We start from the raw sequence: 22,822 nt of genomic DNA on the forward strand, positions 1-22,822 counted from the left end.
GCTTGGCCCATCCTATAACTAGAACAAATGCTTAGAATCTGGATTCTGTCATGCTCGTTCTTCCTCAGTCAACTTACCCATGGTTGTGTTAAGATACCTCTGTCCATTCTGTATAGATATTCAAAAAAAAGGCGGGGGGGCAGATCTACATCATGTACTGCCAATTGACCCACACTTCTGTAACTTGTCTACCCCCAAACTGTTAAATACCTAAGTGAAAAGAAGAACCACAAAATCCACCACACCCAAATTCCTCTTTTATATATATGTACAAACGGATGCCCAGAATGATTATTAATCTATCAACTGCACATTTATTAAGGGCCACACTAATGGCTTGCTCAGGAGACATCCTTGGAGGCAGACCAGAGATAGGTCCAAAACGCAGGAAAGGACTCTCAATTCCCCCCACCCCCCTACACACACACACACACACACACACACACACACACACACACACACTTTTTCAAGGGGGAAAAGTACAGTAGAATGACAGGATCCATGCACAGCATCCAGTCCTTCCCTTATGATCAGTTAATGTAGGCGGGCAAGACCCTCACCCAGCTGTTTCACTATTTTTACTTCCTTTGCCTCATTTGCCTCCAGACCTTCCTGTAAGTGCTGTTAGCCCTCTACTCACAGGGCAGACTCTGTTCAGGAGATATTCAAATTAGATGCCAAAGAACCAATTCAAATGAAGATCAGTGAAATCTTCTTCATGCACAACTCCCTCTATATAGTAAAAGAAACACTGCCATATTACTGGCTTTCTAAACAGATCTCTTTGGAGTAATTTTTTAGGCTGATACAGTTCTTCCTCCCACAAATCTCGCTTTTTACTAAATCTATTAGTGTTTACTTTTAACCTCTTCTCCCAAATCTTCACACCCAAGAGCCAAACTTCAGTCTATTTTTTTGCTGGTAATAGTTTTCCTTTAAAATGTTTTCTCCCCCTTGATTATAAAATATTAACTGCTCATCACAGACAATACAGAAAAGCATTAAAAATTTAAATTGCTTAATCTTCACCAGCCAGGGATAACCACTACAACTGTACCCCAAAAATGTTTTTGGAGCATTTCCTTCAACAGTAGTAGCAGTAAGTGTTCCATACGTGAGACCATCATTCTGTGGTTCTCAGTTACCCTTTTCTTCTCCTTAAATTCATGGTGTATGGTTTTGTGGGTTTTCTGTTGGGGGTGGGGTGCGGGGGTAGGGACTGGTATGGTTTAACATCTCCTTCATTACTTAGCCATTTTGCCTAAATTTCATTTCTATTTGTTGTTTGCAAAACTCTATGGCCATCTTTGGTCTTAGCTGTCCTGTGAATTAGGCCCCGTATCCTCACCCTTCTCAAAACTTTGTAATGACTTCACTTTCCCATATTCCTCTCCTTGGTCAGCCTGGTTCCTCTCAGGTAAAGCTGCTCAATGCCCCATCCATCTGATCAATCCAGGTATACCCCGCAACTACCTTGACGATTGCTAAGCTGGGAACATCGACTCCTGGAATATCACCTCTTCATTTAAAGCCCAAATACCACCCTTCCCACGGAAGATTCTTTAACTGGAGGGCAGACAGGGAGTGAATTCCATACAGCTCCACACTGTCTGCACTTTCTCAATGCTGTTCTGATTTTCTTCATGCTCTTCTATCTGCCTGTATCAATGTTGCCTATTTCAGAGAGTAAGCACCCAGGGGCCAGGAACCAGGGTCTAGAGAACACTCAGCAAAATCTCTGGCTATCAGCTGGGCCTAAGGCATGTTCTGGTGACACTGATTTGACTCTGCCAAGTCACACAGAAACAACAACAACACACAATTAAAAAGATTAACAAGAGGCTTTGGGATACACTGTCAGGCTCCTACATGGAAAACGAACTCATTTCTTGGAGATATATATTAGAAACCAAAGCCAAGCTTTTGGTATTTTCAGAGATCTATAATTTGTTGGGAACAATACAAAAGAGCTAAGGGAAAAATAGTTGATGATTTTGTATTGGAATATGAAAATTTTAAAAAAAGGAGAGAAAGACAGCTCTGAGCCTCTCTGATGCTTATGTGGCTTCAAGTTGATCAGAAGGCCACAGGAAGATGTGATGTGAAATTAGAAACCTCTCTGTGACACCGGAGAGTAAGGCCACGGGAAGCAGCAGCTGGGTTTTCCCAAGAAGGAAAGCTCCCTCCTGTCCTGAAATCAGGACAATAAACCCTGTATCTGTGTGAGAACACATGTCTAGTAAGGGGTGCAACATGCTTAAAAAGATGTTTGAAAACATTCCTGATGCCTGAGAAGAAAAAATGGGCTGATCAAAACACAAGTGAGCAAACATACAAAAAAAAAAAAAAATCTAAGGAAAAAGCAGAGCTGCACTGTGAAACACCACAGGAAAAATGGGTCAGGAAGATATATTTTTCCTACCTGAAATCAGACAATGTCAAGTAATCTATCCTCGTTAGAGGTAAGATTGGACCATGAAAGAGGTCACAGTTTTCTGATTATCTGAGAAAAGGGAGAAGGAAAAGCCAAGGAAGAAAGAAAACCTGTGGGGCCAGGGGCTAGCTTAGGAATAAATGGTGGAAAAACCACGAAAGTCCCGAGGAGGTGTCACCCGCACTACCAACGTCAAGATGGTGGCAACGAGGAGGTGTGGATGTCCCTGGCTCTCCTGGCACCTGCTCAGGCATCTCCCTGCAGCAAATCACTCTCTGGAGTCAGGGCGCGCCCCTGACCTCTCACACCCCAGGCATCAAAGCCCAATTCCCAAGGAGAGCTAATGTTTGCAAAAGGTTGGAGAAAAAAACTTCTTACGTCCCCGTCCCCCCCCCCTCCCCCCCCCCCCCCCCCCCCCCGCCTTCTTTTTCCCAACTCCTTTCTTCAGGTCTAAGGCACAAAGGCAGGTGCCAATTTGTAAGGCTGCCTCAGGCAACACCTGACCTGTGGCTCCAGCACAATGAAAAGGGAAGCAGGATGTGAAAAAGGCTTTTAAAGTTCCAATAGTGAGAATGTTTCTCTCCCAGATTCCCTGATAAATCCTTCATTTCATGGTGAATACCCATTCTCCAGTCCGACATCACAACACGGAACCGTTCTGACTTGAAATCTACTTGCCCCACGTCTGATCTTTCCTAAGCGATCAGCCATTCTGAACAGGCAGCTTTATAATCAAGGGCAACATTCCATGCTCCCAAGAGCCTGCGTCAGCAACACAGAAATGATTACTTTGGCCATTAAAAAATTAATAAATTACAAAGTGTGTGCCACCTAAAATAAATCTTTAAATGTTCTTGCCCTATAAGAAAATCCCCACATTTTCCTGCCTTAAGTCTTTCTCACTGGTTCTCTGGGCAACTCTGGCCTCAGACATTCTCTGGTTGGCCCTGCATTTCTTCCATACACATAGTAAAATCACTTGGGGCAAATTTATAAATGCAAAATGCAATCATCTAATCTCTTACTATTCATTAAAGCACTTTCTCCAAAGAGGGAAAATTATTGTTTTTTTATTTCCTTTTTAACAAAAGGCCCACTAATAACAGACAGGAACAATAAAAAGCATCTCAGGGGAGACCTATATATAAATAAACTCAAATCTAGTTTAATTCTCCACTCTGGCTCCATTCCTATTCTGTATCATTCTAAGGCCTCTCGTCATCATTCTATTTTAGAAGTCCAGGAAAACTTCAAGGCTTGGTCTCACTTAACCTCCGGTTAATCGTCTACAGTCAGCATGGGCCACTGAGGCTCAGAGACTCGGGCCACAGTACCGCCGTGGCAAAAGAATTATGTCTTCTGCTTCTCACGCTTTTTTTGATGTGGACACTGTGAAATGCCCAAGGGAGCTTAATTAGTTCTTAAGTTGCTGGAATCATCCACTCAAGTTTACTCTGGCAGCTCTGTCAGGCATGAAGTTGTCAAAAGACAGAACACAACAGGATTTGTATCTCTCTCTCTCTCTCTGACACACACACACACTGCTATCAGGCATGAAATTGTCAAAAGACAGAACACAACAGGATTTGTATGTCTCTCTCTCTCTGACAGACAGACACACACACACACACACACACACACACACACACGAAATTGTCAAAAGACAGAACACAACAGGATTTGTATGTCTCTCTCTCTCTGACAGACACACACACACACACACACACACACACACACACACTGCTATCTCCAACGTCTCTTTTTTCTTCTTTTAAAGCTCCGCATCTTGGATGGTATCACACCTCCCCAATCAATGTGAGGAACAAAAAACAAGCCTTAAGAATGATTGCTGATAAAGGAGTCAGGGGCCAGTGCAGGTCTTTTTGCATGCTAATTCCTGCTTCTTCTAGCTGTACCTGCAACCACAGCCCCAAACAGAGTATTTCTAATACAGGGGAAGGTAATTACACTCACAAAGGCACCTCTGTGTCAGGGCCGGGCACCAGGAGCCAGCAGGTCTGGGAGACGGAGGCTTAACAGAGACTCCTGCAGTGAATGCACATTGTCTAGCATGGGGGAAAATGCCAGACCGAGGGACCTGCAACATTCAAGACAACAGTGGTACACCTTGTCTGAGGAGGTTATTTAATGCTTCTGGCACCTGTAGTCAGAGCCACCCCTCCTTTCCTACCTTATAGGTTTAGAATTTATTTGGCATGTATAATTGTATATTTTGATCCTGGAGCTACAAACAATGGGCAGCATGTCAGGTCTTGATCTTTAGCATTCCTCTTGCTTTCTCCCAAGTGAGTTAACCCTTGTATACATAGTCTGGCAGCACCTCTCCTGCCCAGTCAAGGGAGAGTGAGGCCCACGTGCCTGGGATTTGAACAGGGTGAGTTTCAGTATCTTGCTGAGAAATAGCACTGGTGCCAAGACCTGTTATGGGACTGTGTCACTGGTGTTAAAACCAAATGACCCAGCCAACAATTGGAGACTTGGTATCAGTGACATTGAAATTACTTCAATTTGAATATGAAATATCAAAACCTATTATTTAGTTTCTTTAGCCCGGGGACTTTCAGGATATTGGATTCTCCTTAATTTCACTGCAATTCTAACCAAAGCATCTTGGTGACTCAAGGGTTTTTTTGTAGGAAATGCCACTCCTGTGTTTGGTTCTAGTTCTCTACTGTTCTATCATATGCTGCTTTGCCATCAGTGATGCTCGTATTTAGACAGGCTGGAAATCCAGTAAGTGGCAGAGAGTTTTTTTTACATGGAATTGTAGTCTCTGAGCACGTCACCTTCACAACACGAATCTATAAAACATGTCCCACCTTTTCAATTTTCCTTTCCTTTCTTGTCTTGTTTCTTCTGACGTCTCCCCGCTATCTATTTGCAAGGTTCACAGTCTGTTTTTACTCTAAGCGTTTATTCCCTGGAAATTCTAATATACGTACTTTGTTATCTTTACCTTCCTCCTGTATAATACATGCCTTTTATACAACTTACATTTTAACAACCCCCCCATATTATTGTCATGTACTTTAATTATAGCTTTAAAAACATGAAGCATTGTAATTACCAATCACACATATATTTAAATTCACACAATGCTATTTAGACTAAACATTGACCACTTTCTTTGTTCCTCATTCCTTGCTGCATCTCCAAGCTGTCATCTGGAGGACTTTCCTTCCGCCTGACGTACATTCTAGAATTTCCTTTAGGGCCTGTTAGTGATAATGCATTTTGAGTTTTGCTAGTCTAAACAAGGTCTTTATTTTGTCCCTGTTCCTGGAAGACGTTTTTACAGGGTATAGAATTCTGGGTTGAAAGGTTTTTCCTCCACACACTGAAAACACTGGCCGATGTCTTCTGGCTTTTACTGTTCCAGTTTTTAAGCTGGTTGTCAGTTCAACCATTCTCCTCAGGGGGCACCTGCTCTTCTCTCTGGCCATCTGTGAACTGTCTTTTAGCCCTGGTATTCAGCAGTTTCACTGGCACAGGTTTAGTCTGGATTATTTTTATTTATCCCACTTGCGATTTGTTGTGCTTCTTGAATCTAAGGACTGACAGCTGTTTAATAGTTCCAGGGAATTTTTAGACATCATCTCTCCCTTCCTTCTGGTTTTCTTTTATACCTATTAGACCATCTCATACTTTCCTCTGTGTCTCAATCTCTCTGTCTCTCTGTTCTGAGTAATTCTCTTATGTTCTAGTTCACTAATTCTCTCTTCAGCTATGTTTAATGTTATTAAAGCCAGAATTTTGAAATGTTCAGTTTTAAATTTTAACCATTATAAATATTTTCACCTTTTAATTTTTTTAAAACAAATAAAAACATTCATTTATGTTTCTGATAATTTTGAAATGTTAAGTCTTTGTAGGTTTAAAATGCTGCCTATTGTTTTTTGCTCTCTCTTCTTAAAGTGCCTTGTTTCCTTGTGTGACTTGAGATTTTAGACTATGAGCTGTTCATTTTCCTTGGAACAATACCTATGAAAATTCTTGGAGGTCTGGGTTGAAGGTGGGCTTTTTTTTTTTTAAATTCTAGTTAGTTGGCATACAGTTCAATATTGGTTTCAGGAGTAGAGTTCAGTAGTTCATCATTTACATATAATACCCAGTGCTCATCATAACAAGTGTGAAGGTGGGATCCTTTTGAGAGAACTTGTGTTTGCTTCTGTCAGGTGCCTGAGGGTACTATCAGTGCAAGACTTTGCCAGCTTGTGAGTTTTCATATCACCCAAGAAATATAAATTCAGCATGCAAATCTATATGAGACAAGCCTTGAATTCCTAATTATTCCCAGGGGAGGGTTTTCTCCTCTCCCTTCTCTCTCCCTCCAGAACCAAAGCAATTTTCCTTACAGTCCAGAATGGTAAAAGAGAGCATTTTAATTTTACCCTTACACTGAGGATATAACCCTTTGAGGTCCAGCTTTATGGAAGAGGAAGTTCTTCAGGACCAGGAGGAACTGGATAAGGCAAGAGTGGTCCCTGAAGTAGAGATGTGGAGATGCCCTCAGTAACAGGGCTGTTCAATACAAGGCCAGCACCTGAGAGTAAGTGCCTCCTTACATTTTATGACCTAAGTGCCTTGCTTGTCCACCTGAGTTCTACCCTTTTCTTTTAGACTTAGCACTCTGGGAAGTACCTGGTTGTCCCCTGGGACATCAGCAATTAATGCTCAAGTTCAGGTGTTTGGCAAATGCCTTGAAGGTCAAAGCCAGCCTTAGGGTTCTGTTTATCTCACCTAATTTTGGCTTGAATATTACTAACTCATAAATTTGAAAAGGCTTTTACAAAATATACTAAAGTATATTACCCAACATTTTTAGTTGTTTTCAATGGGATGATCAGCTCAAATATCCTATCTGCAATGGTTAGAAACCCTATGGGGAGAACTTAATGCCTTAAAGAGGAGATGCTCAAGTTGGCTTGCTCTTGACACATTCCCTTTACAAGCTTCCTTCAAAATGTTGCAATATTATACAGGCAACGCCCCTGATAATTCCTTTTTTACTTTTTCTCCTCGATGTAGATCTCCAAGTCCAAGGAGAAAGAAAAAAGCTCTTTATTCCAATCCCCTTCAGCACACTCAATGGAGGCCAACTCTCTGCATTGTCAACCATTATGGCTGATCACCTAGTCGAGCTGGATATTCTCTTCATGTCCCACCTTTCTACATGCAACTAACTCTTCTTGAAGAAAATGACTTTTCAGAGAAGAAGTAGACTGTATTCAAAAACATAGTCAAAATGTACCATCTTAGGGACATCTGGGTGGCTCAGTTGGTTAAATGTCTGCCTTAAGCTCAGGTCATGATTCCAGGGGCCTGGGATTGAGTCCCACATCAGGCTCCTTGCTTAGCAGGGAGAAGCCTGCTTCTCCCTCTGCCTGCAGCTCCCCCTACTCGTGCTCTCTCTGATAAATAAATAAAATCTTAAAAAAAAAAGTACCATCTTAATATGGATCTGTATCTGAATTCTGCGACTCCCCACCAATGGCAGGACACTATAGGAACAAGAATACAGGCTTTGGGGGCGCCTGAGTGGCTCAGTCGTTAAGCGTCTGCCTTTGGCTCAGGTCATGATCCCAGGGTCCTGGGATCGAGCCCTGCATCAGGCTCCCTGCTCAGCGGGAAGCCTTGTTCTCCCTCTCCCACTCCCCTGCTTGTGTTCCTCCTTTCACTGTGTCTATCTCTGTCAAATAAATAAATAAAAATCTTTAAAAAAAGAAAAGAATACAGGCTTTGGAGTCAGAAACCTGAGCTGAGATCACTGCTCTGCCGCTTAGTTGTTAAGTTCTTAGTATCTCTGTACCTCAAATTCCTCATCTATTAAATGTAACATTCTTAATGACATGAGAATTTAGGTCCAATGACTAGCATAAAGTACCCAGTACAACACTGAGCAAAAGGATCTTCAATAAAAGGTGATGATATAAAGGTAATTACCATTATCAGTGAAAAGCACACTGTCCTGTTGCAGCAGAAAATGGAAATAACTAATATAGTCTTTAAACAACTTGCAGCTAAAGTAGGACTCCTAGATGGTTTCATACCTGAATCACAGTAGAGTTCTACATTTACCAGGCTAAGAGCCAATCTTTTATTTGGCAAAAGACCTAATCCGAGGTTTATACTGGTTTGCTAAATTGATCATACCCCATGTGGGAAGTTTTGACCGTCACACAGTGTATCTCCTTAATTTTACAGCCAAAAACATTTCTTAAACTGGGTACCTTTTAAATTAATACATCAGTCACAATTAGACAGCAGATAAACGGAAGGACAGATTAGCAGAAATGTATCTATCATTTCTGGAAAACATATTCAGAGCGCTCTATTAGCAATGGATTAGTAGCATCATTTTCAGTATTTTTAAGCACGAAAGACTGAATATTACATTCCAAAAGTTTAATTAAAATAAAAAACTGTTGTGTTAAAATTAATCCTGCAGGCACTCAGCAGAAAACAGAAATAAAAGAAACTTACAACAAAAGAACCAAACACTAACTTGATAAAAATGTTGGCCTCTGGAAAGGTAGGTTATCTGTCACATGGGAGTAGGAGACCAACATTTTATTGTTATATACTTTTTATATCTGAATTTCCTTCTTTTAAAAATGATTTTGCCTAGGGCGCCTGGGTGGCTCAGTTGGTTAAGTGACTGCCTTTGACTCAGGTCATGATCCTAGAGTCCTGGGATCGAGTCCCACATCGGGCTCCCTGCTCAGTGGGGAGTCTGCTTCTCCCTCTGACCCTCTTCCCTCTCGTGCTCTCTATCTCTCATTCTCTCTCTCAAATAAATAAATAAAATCTTTAAAAAAAATGATTTTGCCTACTAAAATTAATTTAAAAAAAAATGAGGTGCCTGCATGGCTCAGCTGGTTGTGTCCAACTCTTGATTTTGGCTCAGGTCATGACCTTAGAGTTGTGAGACTGAGACCTGCGTTGGGCCCCACGCTGGGCATGAAGTCGGCTTGGGATTCTCTCTCTCCCTCTATTAAAAAAACAAAACAAAACAACCCCCCCCAAAAAAAAACAAAACCCAAAAAACCTTTATGGCACTAATTATTAAAGAACTATGGCACTATATGGTTATAGTCTCTCACCTCCCTTAGAGCTGGTCACTTTGAAGGCAATGATACCATATTCATCTTTGTAACTCTAGCCCCTAGGAGAGTGTTAGCCCTCAACAAATATTTGGTGAACAAATGGAAAAATGATTTAAAAAAGTGACCATTTTCTAATATTTTCTATTTTTATTTTCTTTATGAAGTTTTAAAATTTTAATTCCAATACAGTTAACATACAGTGTTACCTTCAGGTCTACAATGTAGTCATTTTCTAATATTTTTAAGGACCTTTTCTAGTCCCCTTTTAGCACACTCGACTCCTTTGGACAGTGTTTTATAAAAATAATATTTTTCAAGGTGCCTCCTTTTATTTGCTACTCTAAAGTCCAAAGAAGAATGCCTGACCTGGAGACAGCTGTTGACCACACAACATCAAAAACTACCCAGGACTGGAGCAGAGTGGAAGGAACCAGGTATTTCTGCAAGAATCCATTAGCTGATATCCTATATAACTTAAAATTAATAACTAACACATCATGCAAACTATGTGCTAATCTCTAGCCTACGTCCTTCACATGCATTATGTTCGTAAATCCTGACAACAATCCTATGAACATGTAGGTGCTATGACTATCCTCCTTGTACAGATGCTGTACCTAAAACACAGGAATAGGAAGATTTAAAGTCTTTTCTTTCCAGTTTTTTTTTATGCAAACTTTAAGCATAATATGGATATTATCATAAAACTTCCAATATTATTCTCAAGTTCACACCATATTAGATATAAAACCTGGGCGCTCAAGGTATTTGATATCCTCTTATGAATTTTTGAAAATTCTGCCTTTTAATGAGATAAGATGTCCAAAATGTTCATTTTCCTAGAAGATATTTTTGACAAAGCTATCAAGAAGGCACAAAGTTATTTTTCAATGAACACCAACAGATGTCACTTGGAACAGTAATATGGCTCCACCGTCAGGTTACCTGGCTTTTGGCACAGCGTATGTGATTTGTGTTGCTATTCTGGTTAATATAGGAGTTAAAAAAAAATGAAAGGGCCCTCTTGCGTCACAATGGATAAAATAATTTTAAGTTCTATAATTTAAAGGGCTGACTGAAGATCTAACATGTTCTTACTCTAAAAAACTCAAAACAGAGCAAAGCGGAGTCATCTGTCATATTAAAATAGCACTGGGTACTGAAAACAATTCGCAAGAGCAGTAATCTAACTGCTCTGGCGTAAGCTAACACAGGCTCATGATGCTTAGTGCCACTGCCATTTTTTCCACCTCCATCCTCACTGTCCACAAGGACAGCAAACCTGCCAACTGCAGCTCACGGTCTATGCTCAGCATCTAACTTTGTTGTCAAACTTCCCCCAACTATCCCAGTATGTGCTCTCTCCTAGCTGGCTCAACATATCTTTATGTGACAGCTCAGGTTTCAAAGAGAGATTGGACTGAGTTAGAAACCCAGCCTCCTACTTACTTACAAGGTCTGTGACCTTAGACAAATTACCTAAACCCATCAAGACTTCCTTTCCTCAGCGGTAACCTGGAGCTAAAACCAAAACCGAAACCAAACCAAACAACAACAGAACACCAAAACAAAACAAAAACAAAAAACCACTACTATCTGCCTCCTCGGCTGTAGTAAGGATTAAATGACATGGCAGAATACAGAGCTTTAAGCACGGGGCCCAGCACAGAGTAAGCACTCCGTAAGCACGAGCTCCAGTGGGCCTGTGCGCACTGTGCATGTGCATGCATTCTCTCTCTCTCTCTCTCTCTCTCTCTCTCTCTCTCTCTCTCTCCCCTAAGCCTGGGCTCCGTCTCTACTGCCTCTCCTGAAATCCTAGCACCACATTCGATCTCCCTACCTTCAGATGCTTCAAATCCTTCTCTCTTCAGTGACTCTTTTTCCTCTCTGTCTACAGATAGCTATGGTTCTCACAACAAAATAGAAAAAAGCAATAAATCTCTCAACCTCCTCTCTCCCTGAACATCCTTCCACTCTTTCTCTTCAAGTTGCTGTACTCTCTCCCTTCTTTTCTTTCACAGTAAAACCTTTACGTTGAGTGGTCTGTTGCTGGTAATATTTTCTCATATAGGTTTCTACTTCTGCCATTCTACTTAAAATTGATTTCTTAAAGGTAACTGCTGACCTCCATCTTTCAGTTCAAAGACCTTTACTCGGGCTTTATCCTGGTTGGTCTCTGCCGCAGTTGATACCACTCACCTCTTCCTCCCTCCCCTGTCCTTTATCCCTCCACCAACTCCTCCTAACAACTGTTCATTTCAGTTCTCCGCCTGAAAGCTGCTTCTAGTTTTTTCCATCTATTCTTCTTTCTGTGTCCTAAATGCCGGGTCTCCAAGTTGCATCACTGGTGCCCCATCGGCTTGGAGATCTTACCCATTCTCCTAGCTTCACACGTGACGACCTTTAGAAGAGCATTTCTGGTCCCCAGCCTTCTGACAAGGCTCTGGTTCTCCACTGAGTGAGGCAGAGTAAGGTAAACACTGCACGGGGAGTCAGGAGACAGGCTGTCGCAGTCCCACCCCTGCCTACTAAGTCACCTGGTTAAATCTCCGAAGATTTTTGGGCTTTTCATCTCGATTAGAGAGGTAACACCAGATAGAAGGTCTTGTAAAGTTTCTGCAGCTTCTTAAATATCAGAAAATTCTAAAATTTATGGTATCACCATCTATCCAGGCGCTCAAGCCAGAAACCCGGGAGTCATCTTTTAATCTTCCTTTATTTTTCACCTTGCCACACTTTCCGAGACTTTGTGAGACTGATTCTCAAACATCCTTCAAATATATCTCGTCTCACTGAAAATAAAGCTTTGATACTATGTGTATGTGTATACACACACACACACACACACACACACACACACACACACACATATATACTTAACATAAATAAATTTTAAACTGATAAAACAAAAACAAACCCCCAAATATATCCTCTATCTCCACTGTCACAGCCTACTTTAGGTTAATGCCATCCATCCACCCCACTATCCCCAGCTTAGATCCTCCTAACAAGCCACCCACCCTCAGTCTTAAGGCCCTACGTGGCACTGTCCACACTGAAATGGAATTATCCTTCTTCAAACACAATCCTGATCATGCCATTTGTCTTGCCTTCCACTGGTGAACGATGACTCATCCTTTAAGGCTACCTCCCCTTCAGAAAGCCTTCCTGACCTTGCCACTGAGTCAGCTCCACCTCCCCAAGGACCCCGTGCACACCCCTGACAGCCCTTCTCAACTGTACATATGCTGTATTCCAAAGATCTTTTTACCTGACTGCCCCACGAGAGGATAAACTTCTTATAAAACCATGCATTTTTTTATTTATGTTTGTATCCCTAGCACCCAGGGCAGAGCTTCCTGGGTGAAGGAATGGATGCCTCCAGAAAGGAGAAAGCAGGCTCTCGAATAATTAGCTGCTTTCTTTACATTTGATGTCCCCAGTATCATAATCTTTGGTCATTGCTTGCCAATTCACTCACTTTCTGTGCTCTAACATCCTTGTTTATAACGTGGAAACACCTGGCTTTTGCTTGCCATTCATTTGTCCAACAAATATTTATCACATGTCTATTTATGTGCCAGAAACAGTTACAAGCAGCAGTGAACAGGTAGGTCTCTGGTATCGAAGTACACTCGAGATGAGCACACATACACCGACATCTAAAACCAGCAGATGGTGCTGGGTGCCCTGGACAGAACTGGAAGAAGGCACGAGGACAGTGAGTGACCTGGCTGTCTTTCTGAGCAAGCCTCTGTTGACCTAAGACGTGAAGGGAAGAGCCTTTAGGCAGAAGGAAAAGCGAGAGGGAGTGACCTTGGAATATCTGAATAAAAGAAAGGCAGCCAGGGTAGCTAGCAGAGGAGAGTACAAAACGGAGGGTGGAAAAGATGGGGCCACAAGGGAAGGAGCTGTGGCTCTATTCTAAGTGCAGCAGGAAGCTGCCGGACACACAGTCTCTGGAGGGTACACTTATTTCTCATTTTCTCTGGTTTCTGCTCAAATATCATCTCATCCAAGAGGTTTCCCTGATCATCCTATTAAAATGTAACCCCTCCCCCACATCCCATCCTGCCTTGGCCCTTCTCCACTCTCACCTGGCTCCTTTTTCTTCAAGGTTCTTAGCACCACCTGATGTCAGAGATTTGGGTTTTTTTTTTTTATTATTATTATTTTTTGGTTTGAGTATAGTTGACACAATGTTACATTAGTTTCAGGTGTGCAACATCTCCATATGTTATGCTGTGCTCACCACCGTGTAGCCACCATCTGTCACCTTATGACACTGCTACACTATCACGGACTAGTCCCTATGCTGTGCCTTTTAGCCCTGTAGCTTATTTGTTCCATAACTGGAAGCTGTACCTGCCCCTCTCCTTCACCCGTTTGGCCATCCCTCCCACCTCCCCCCAGAGATTTGTTTTCTTGATGGCTGCCTTTTTCTACCCACCAAACCCTGAGCAGGGACGTGGCTCCTCACAGCCACATCCTAAACCTACCAGAACAGTCAGCTTTCATTAGGAGTGTGTTGAGTGTACTCACAAGTAATCTGATTTACATTTTAAACAGATCTGGGGACAACAGATTTAGGGGAGTCAAGAATCAAAATGAATTAAACCCATGAGGGGGCTTTCACAGAGGCCCAGAGGAAAGACAAATGTGGGAGAAGTATGAGGGTGAGAACTAGCACCGTGGTGGTTACAGAACCGTGTAACGAATGGCCCTTGGTGTTAGAAAATTCGCATGGCACAACTGTCCCGAAGTAATGATGGGACAATTGTTTTCTTCAGGTGGGGCCATGAACTCCTAAAAAATAGATATTTTTAAAAGCTGCTGAATTGAGCAACTATTCTTCTGTACTCCTATGTTCTCAAGCTCAAGTTGATAAACTGATGTAATGTGACAAAATCTATTAACACTAAAACAATGCACATGCCCCTTGACCTAAAAATTTTCATTGCTAGGAATTTATCATTTGTATATGCTCACAAAAGTATGTCAAAATATACTGCAGGGATATTCACCTTGTCATTGCTTATGATATCCCCAAACTGGAAACAACATGAACACCTGTCAACAGGAAACTGCTTAGAAAAACTCAAGAAAAAAATTTTACACAGCTATTAAATAAAATGAGGAAAGCGCTTTAAGGTATATTGTATGCACCTGACATTCATGTAACATTGTGTCAACTATAGTTCAATTTAAAAAAGAAATATTGTGTATTTAGAAATATCCTATTTGCGGTAAAACAGACACACACAACACTGATATTGATACAATATGTGATGTACAGAGAAAAAAGGGAGAGAGAAATATTGATGTAAACAGAAAAGTTTTCTTTTCTGAAGGATATATAACATACCTGAAGAGTGGTTATCCTTTGAAGAGAGAAGGAAACTGGGAGTGGTAGAGAATCTTACTTTCGCACATACCTTTCTGAATTATTTGATTTTTTTGAACGGTGAACATGTATTTTAATTTTTAAAACACACTATCATCATCTCTTTGAGACAACTAACAGAATAAATAAGAATGTACCCGATGTATCATTACTTGCTTTCTGATTTTATGGACAGTAGCTCCAATGACTCATTTATATACACTCCATGAACGAACACACATACATGACAGGCATGCATGCAGATGAAAATATATGTGAACGCTGTGAAATGCAGTGGGACAAATGCCTTTGGTTAGAACACAGTAGATACACAGCCCACATCCCGAAGTGACCGCCTTCCAGGGTAGCGCCGATGCGCAATCTGTGACTAAACAATCTGAAAGCAGTTTTCGACAATGCTTGTTGCTATCCTGATTGCCAGCGCTTCAATGACCATGTTTTTGTCCTCAAAGAGACACGAACTGGTCCATTGCTTAAGGAAGTCTCTTTTTAGCCTCTTTCAGCTGTGTTGCCATTTAATGTGAAATGATGATTCCTTCCATTCCCACAGTGCAATCCATTCCCTCAACAAAGCCCTCTGTTGGCTCCTATGGAAAAGGTACCACTCAAAAGAAGATGGATACCACTTTCTTTTCTATGACAGAATTTATTTTATTTATTTTTCTTATGCTCCAGGGGCTTAGATGGTAAAACAAAATTTATGTAGGGAAAGGGAAATACAACCTCATATATTCTTAGGAAAAGCAGTCTATGTTGCAGGTTTTGTAAAAAACAAAACAAAACAAAACCTAAAACAACAAGAACAACGACAAACTACATTATATTCAAATAGCTCTTTCAGTGGCAGTTAATTATCTTGCCTTGACTTCGATCACCTACCTAGTCTGCACAAGGACTCAATCTCTCTCAGTGTTACCAAAAGAGGTGGGGGGGGGCTATGTTTTCAGAGTTCACTATATCTGCCTAAACTATTTCTAACCTCAGGAATGTAAAATGTTTACCACATCCACTTTTTCTTTTCAGTTGTAAATGTATTTCTAAAGCAAATATTCTAATTACCATTTACTGGGAAGTCAGAGAATAGTTGGGTATTTTGCAAGTCAATTCAGGAGAAAAATAGAAAAACTGGTTAAGTCCAATTTCGGGGAGGTTACACAGTAGGCCCAAGCACACAGACAGAGCCCCTCACCAAGCACCCCCCTGGGTCCCACATTGTCATGTTAACGACAGCAAACCAAAGCCCCAAGGGCAGGAGAAGGTAGATTACCAGGCCGCACTAAAGCCAGGACGGTGGTTCTCTTTATCTCTTTTTAAAGACCCACCTGCAGGGACACATACCAAGTTCTAAAGTATTAGGTCACTCCAGGTCGTTTGCATTTTTCTACCCAACGACGAGGAGAAACAGCAAATCTTTATTACTGAAAAGCGCCATGCTGAAACAAAATCACATAAACCACCCAGAAATGCGAAAGCCTCTCCCCGACGAGGACGGATCTTGAACTGCTGAATGATTTCTGACCAGGGAGAGGTGGGGGAAGGTGAGCGAGCCCGGAGGAGAGACATTCCCCAGAAACAAAACCTGAGGCTGGGGGCTGGGGTACTATAGGGCAGGACCCCGCAGATGGAGCGGAGAGGAGCTCTGCTGAGTGAGGTCTAGACTCAGTCTTAGCCAATGTCGCTGATGACACCAGTGACCTGTGGGAAGGAGGGGACTGCCAACTCACTCTCCGGCACAGAAATCAAGTTTCCAGAAGCTCAAAGTGTTAGTGACTTCACTTGGTAATTACCAATACCCCAAAAAGCGGCGCTTTGTAAGGCAGCACCAAGCCCTGTGGAATGCCTCTGAACTAGATTAAACCACCAGGCTAGTAATTAAACCAACTTTATATGGGAGAGGTCTCTTGCTCAAACTTGAGCAGTCCTGCTCATTTCAGGAGAACGACTGTAGCACAAAAGTGGAAACGAGCCACTTCTGAGCCTCAGTGTCAGCACAGATACCATCCTCAGCAGCCTCTGCTCTCCTAACTGCGAAATCGGGAGCCCAGCTTCTTGGCAGGGGTGGGACAGGGAATTTCGGTTTTGCAATGCAGCGAAGATGCAAAGGGCTCTCAGCCTTGTATCATTTGCAGGTAGTTGAACAGTCTCCGTTTCTGTGTCAGCAAACAAGTTTTTACCATTTTATCTTTTGAGACATTTCGATAGCAATCATTGCCATAGCACCTAAGTGCTTTTGCACCAGACAGCCCGCTGAAAGACTGCTTGGCATCTTGTCAGAATGACATGCTGCCACATCGTGTTAGTCTGCAAAGAGCCTAAAAATTTAGAAGAGAAGATGATTTTTCTTCAGATTTATCAATGCTATGCTTTGTGACAATACGGCTACTTCCTGGGCAGCTGGATAATAACTTGGTAGACGAAACAGCTCTAACAGTGTTTTCCACGGCGCAATCACACACCGAGCATTTGAAGTGCTACTTAAAGAACCGGCAGATTTATTCCTAAACACCACATATGTCTAAACATAAGGCAAGTTTTTTTCCCCCTAGAACTAACCCCAGAAAAGAAGGGGTCGCATGATATTCAATTCTAACTAAGTCTCAGGTCATGGGGTACTTTTCCAATCACTTCACCTTGACACGTACAGAGTAGCATTCGGGGAAGGGCAGATTTGCTTGAAACAACGTCAACTGTTACCAACACTGGATGCCTGCCAAGATCACCTGCAAACCTTGAGTTTTAAAAAAAGGGTGAAAAAGTCTTCCCAGGGGTAGGATCTCACAAATACTGTGTTGGATGTCAAAACCCAGCACTGAAAGTTCACGCTCAGAAGCACTATCGGTTGTCACAATATGGGACCAGGTATATCCACTCAGGGTGAACTGGGAATAGGAAAAAAGAAACAACTGCCCTAATGTGATCTGTCTGTGGGATAACATTTCCAGGGACAACACTGCACACGGAGTCCAAAAGTGCTTCACCTTGCCAATGTGGGATACAAATGAACACAATGTACTCCACAAGACCATGTGAATGGCTGATTCAGAAAGTGGTGACCAAAACATTGATTCAAAATTCTTACAAAGAGTTTCAGCAGCATACTTCTTGACATGTACATACAGAAAAGAGTAATACCAATTTTGTAAGACAGGATTTTGTCTATTTATGGGGAAATAAATGAAAACTACTTTATGTAAACATCTGACTTCAGGTTTACTTATTCCTAAAGGTTTACTTAAGTCAAGTTGGCCATGAAAAAGATTTTTTGAACCTTCTTATTGAAAAATGGTAAACACTTTATGTTTGATAAAGCATTATAGCTGGGCATATATGGAGCTAATTCTAATACATTCCAATTCAACTTTTTGGTAGAGGAATGTGACTTAACAAATTTCAAGAATTTTCTGAAAGCCTGGTTTTGCAATTATTCTGAAAAACTGTTTTCTAAATGAAAAATACATACGGATAGGGCCGGAACATACAGGATCAGAAAATAAATTCCCCATCTGGTCTGGGCTTTTCCTTGAACTGAGCACTCAGCCTATCTTCTGAGAAATGGTACCCTGCGATCCTTGCATCTCTCCTTCACAGAGGGCAGTGCTGACAATTGGGTTTTTGTACTAACAACAAATCCAAATAAAGTTCCAGCCATTGTTGCTGCAAGGAGCCATGTAGCTGGGCAACACTAACATCACAGTCATCTGTGATTAGTGTATTTTGAGGGCGCCCTATGCGCCCCACAAGCAGAATGTCTTCTCCAGGTCCCAAAATGTGAGGAATCAATTTCATGCTGAGAAGAAGTTTATTTACATAGTTCACCCCATTTGCTAAGTTAGGAGATGAACACACAACCTTAACAATTGACTGAAAGGAAAGTTACCTTGTAGATCCCAAAGAACCCCAGGTCCCTTACGACAGACAGGGCACTGACTCGGGGACCAGTGGTGATCTCTCCAGCCACTTGCAAACGGATCTTGACAATTTCCAAAGGATTCGTGAAAATCACCTGGGAGCCTCCTGCCTAAAAGAGAGAACAAGTAAAGATTTAGGACCAGAGAAGGGTCAGGGTAAGGTGGGTTAGGAAGAGGGGAGAGACTGTCCTCCGTGGAGCACATAGTATTCTATCCTCAAGAGACTGCGGTTTCAATCCTTCTTCCATCAATGAAGACAGTGATGAATTTGAATCAAAATACAGTTACTGCCAAGGAGGCTTTGGGTACTGAGGTCCTACTTCCCTCACACAGAGGCTGAAAGAGGGAAAAGGGCAGAGACACATGATGTCTCCTGGCCTCACCAAAGTCCTTAGGTGGAAATGACAAAGATTCCCTGAAGCACAAACAGCAGCCATCACAGGGCTCAAAGCCAAAGGCACAAAGGCAACAATAAAATGAAAATCAAATAGTATCCAAATAAAGAGACACTGACCTGCTTGTCAGAATAGGAGGAGACAGGGCAGACACAGGTTCTCCCATGATGGGCCTCATGATTCTGGCAATGATTGAAGAATTGCCAGAGAACATGTAAACTTAGATGAAAGCTATTTTTTCTTCTCTTAAAAAATCAGGTCCATCATCAAACACCATTTTATGGAGTTGCATATTCTTATAATTTTATTCATGTATTACCTGTGTATAGATTGCTCTTTTCATATAAGATATGTCCAAGTAGTAAAAACATGCATTAAGTCAATTACGGCCCAAACTTTGAGCAAAGTATGTTATTTCATTCCAGCAGTGGCTGGGTGCCTCACCTCCGAGATCATCAGTGGAAATCTTTAAAGTGTGCTATAAGGGAAATTTTAAGCTAGTTATTTTGAAGCTAAGCCTATATTTATTATAAGCAATTACATTCTTTCCCACTGTACTTCGACTTGTTATTCCTTGTCACAAATACATTAAATTTTTATTTCACCCACACTAAGTTTGACGCAGAGTATAGTTCAGAATCTTTATTACATAGTGATGTTACCACACTAGACCATAGACACGGTGCTGATATTTTATAGCTCAGTTGGTGCCATCATGGTAACAAGCATAATTTGGACTAATATTATACATAACTACTTCTTGCTAGATTCTCTGACACCATTAACCAATGTATGTGCCCTCACAAAAGGGCCAGTACTAGTCAACACTGGCTACAAAGACAATCTTGGAAGTATAATTTATAATACTTGGAAATAAAAATTAGACACAACGTAAATATCCAATGGTCAGGGGTGGATTAAATGAATTTAAGTATGTCATGCAATGAGATACTATGCTGCCAATAAAAATACTGTGGGAAATGTTCAATACATATACTGGGAAGTAAAAACCCTCACATTTAAATGCATGTACCGCTTTCCCCCCATTATCCCTTACTATCGTGTGGAGAATATACCAGTATAGTGCTTTTGAGATGGTAGGATTACCAGTGGTTTATTTTCTTTTCTGCTGTATTTTGTATTTCTTCTACACAGATCATCTATTACTTCTATAAAGAAAAACAAATACCTCTGCATAACTTATCTGATATCCATAGCCATATTAGCCAAAAAAAGCAAAGAAATCTGTTCACCCATCAATTCTCTATAAATCAAATTGCTTTTCCACCTTTACCAACTTGGCATTTTAACCAAGACACACTTGTTCTTAAAAACAGACCAAGCTTTCCCCTCTCTCCACACATTACAACTGTCCTGAAGGCAGCAATATTGTTCAGTGTCTTGGCTGCCACACGGGCCACCCCTCCTCACTTACTTGTTTCACCCATCACCTTCGGCTCTCCTAGGTGACTCTCAGGAGGCAAGCCAAACAATCTTGGTAGGAGAAGACCGAGGATGGATTCACCAAAAGGCCCCAGAAAGGCCCTGGGAAAGTGGGAAGGAGAGCATGGGGCGACACGCCCAGAGGCCAGTGTGTTCCTCTGGTCCACACACATCGCTCTTCTCTTTGGCTCAGAAGACCCACGCTTTGCTCCCACACTGCTGTGACCTGAAGGGAGGCAGGAGGACCAACCCACAGCCTGTCTATAGCCCTTCAGGATTTTGTGGGCTTGCACCTACATCATTCCACATGACACAAAGGGAGTTAAGCTTGGCAGAAGGAAGACAGGCAATGGACCTGGCCAAGTAACAGCACCAATGGCACGGTGAGAATTATGGTTGTGCTTCTTGACCCAAGCTCTTGAGTTGCAAAAATGAACAGAAATTTATTTTAAAATCATATATGGGGGCAGAACTGCTGAGAAAGATTTGCGGAGTTGGAATTAGTCTGAGGCTGATTTTTAAAAGCTCAGAAGTGGGCGAGAGCATCTCTATCAAGGGCAGAATGGAAAGCGGTTTGCGTACACTGATCTTGAAGAGCAGCAGAGGAACACAAAGCAGACTCACCATGCACTGCCAACAGTGGGTGGGGAGGCAGCTAAGCACCCCGTGCGCAGACCGAGCCCCAGTCCCTATGTGTCAAACCACCTGACTTCATATGAGGCTCGAGGAGATGGCAAACGGACCGCAGCAGTGACTCCAAACAGGATTCTTTTCCCGTCTCCTGAAGTGATGGTTCTCCTCCCTGGCTGCATGTTACAGTCTCTTGCAGAGCTTTGAAAAGTAGTGACTTCTAAATCCTACTCCAGACAAATAAGAAATTCTGCAACCACCCTTTCAAAAACAGTTCCTACGTGATTAAGATGTGCAGTGAGAGCTGAGGGTCGCCTGACTTCACTGCACCGGCCGCCACAATCCCTCTGAATTCTGAGAGGCTGCTTGACAGGCTTCCTTACAGCTGGGATTTCTATTTCCAGTTTTCCACTTTCTTTCAGAGAGCAACTTTTATGTTTTACATGTGATCTCACAACAAACTTCTTATACAGCTCCAGGTGGTGCCACTGGTAAAGGTACAATTCTTAAGTACAGAATTGTACCTGCTGTCTTACTCGCCCTCTTGTGTCTGCACTAACACTTGTCAAAGTTCATGTTACTTACAAAATAAGAACTTAATACTCAATGCCCTGACTCCAAGCCAATCGATAGATACCGATTCTTTTAGCACTGCAGAGTGAATTCTAATCCCTAGGGACAATGCGAAAGTCAAATCCACTTCAGACAGCTGCAGGGAACAGACACAGTGGGAAGAGAGGGTAAGGATACTGAGACAAAATGATGGGCTCCTTGCCTCGGGTGGGCTCAGAAAAAAAGAGCTGACAGACTCAAAGTGGCACATTGTAGAGGTTCTGAAGATGAATCGGTCCTTTGGAGTCAAGCTGGAGGAAATGAGAGACTCCGAGGCACCGAGAGACGATGCTTATCATCAGATGCAGTGTCTGGGCATCGCCACGACTTGATCACTGAGCGGCACACTGGCCGAGGCGCTCCCGGCTCCCGACCTATTGTCCATTCACAGTGCCTCACCCCGTCTCTGCCCCGGGAGATCAAAGACAGCGGGCTCCGCCGGCCCGCCAACAGGAACACCTATTGTGTATGATGGCTTTGTGTCCCTCATCACTTGAGAGACCTGGCTGTGTGAAGACGCTGTTGTGTGTGCGTGTGGAATTTGGTCACAAATCATTTCCCTGGAACCTTCTGGAGTCTGTGGCAAGTAGGACAGGCGAAGATTTTCTACACTAGGACTGGCTCTGTGTGGCACATCATCTTTACAGTGGGCACACTGACTTGTCTACAGGTTTCCTCGTATGTTCCTTCTCGCTGAAATCGTAGTTGCTACCCAGCATCTGGATCCATCTAAAGACAAACACATGTACTTACAGCAGACGCACTTCTGCTACCTGATCATTCACTCATTCACGTCATCAAAATTCACCACATATTTAGAAGTAACCGAGCTCACGGTCTGTCCTGAGAACGCCAAGGACATGAGGCGA

General features: G+C 42.2%; 1 protein-coding gene across 4 annotated transcripts in view; it reads right to left on the minus strand.

Annotated features, from left to right (window-relative positions):
- The window catches only part of SLC25A13 (solute carrier family 25 member 13), a 184,484-nt gene that overhangs the window by 13,121 nt on the left and 148,541 nt on the right, over positions 1-22,822 (minus strand). For all 4 annotated transcript variants that reach the window (XM_088018338.1, XM_028119853.2, XM_028119860.2 and 1 more), the window contains one exon: positions 18,843-18,983. In XM_088018338.1, the coding sequence (XP_087874464.1) occupies positions 18,843-18,983 (141 nt within the window). The remainder of the gene's footprint in view (positions 1-18,842; positions 18,984-22,822) is intronic.

Source organism: Eumetopias jubatus, unplaced genomic scaffold, assembly GCF_037043125.1.
Source record: "Eumetopias jubatus isolate StellerSeaLion01/CBP00866 unplaced genomic scaffold, mEumJub1_p1.0 scaffold_14, whole genome shotgun sequence".
NCBI classification, from domain to species: domain Eukaryota; kingdom Metazoa; phylum Chordata; class Mammalia; order Carnivora; family Otariidae; genus Eumetopias; species Eumetopias jubatus.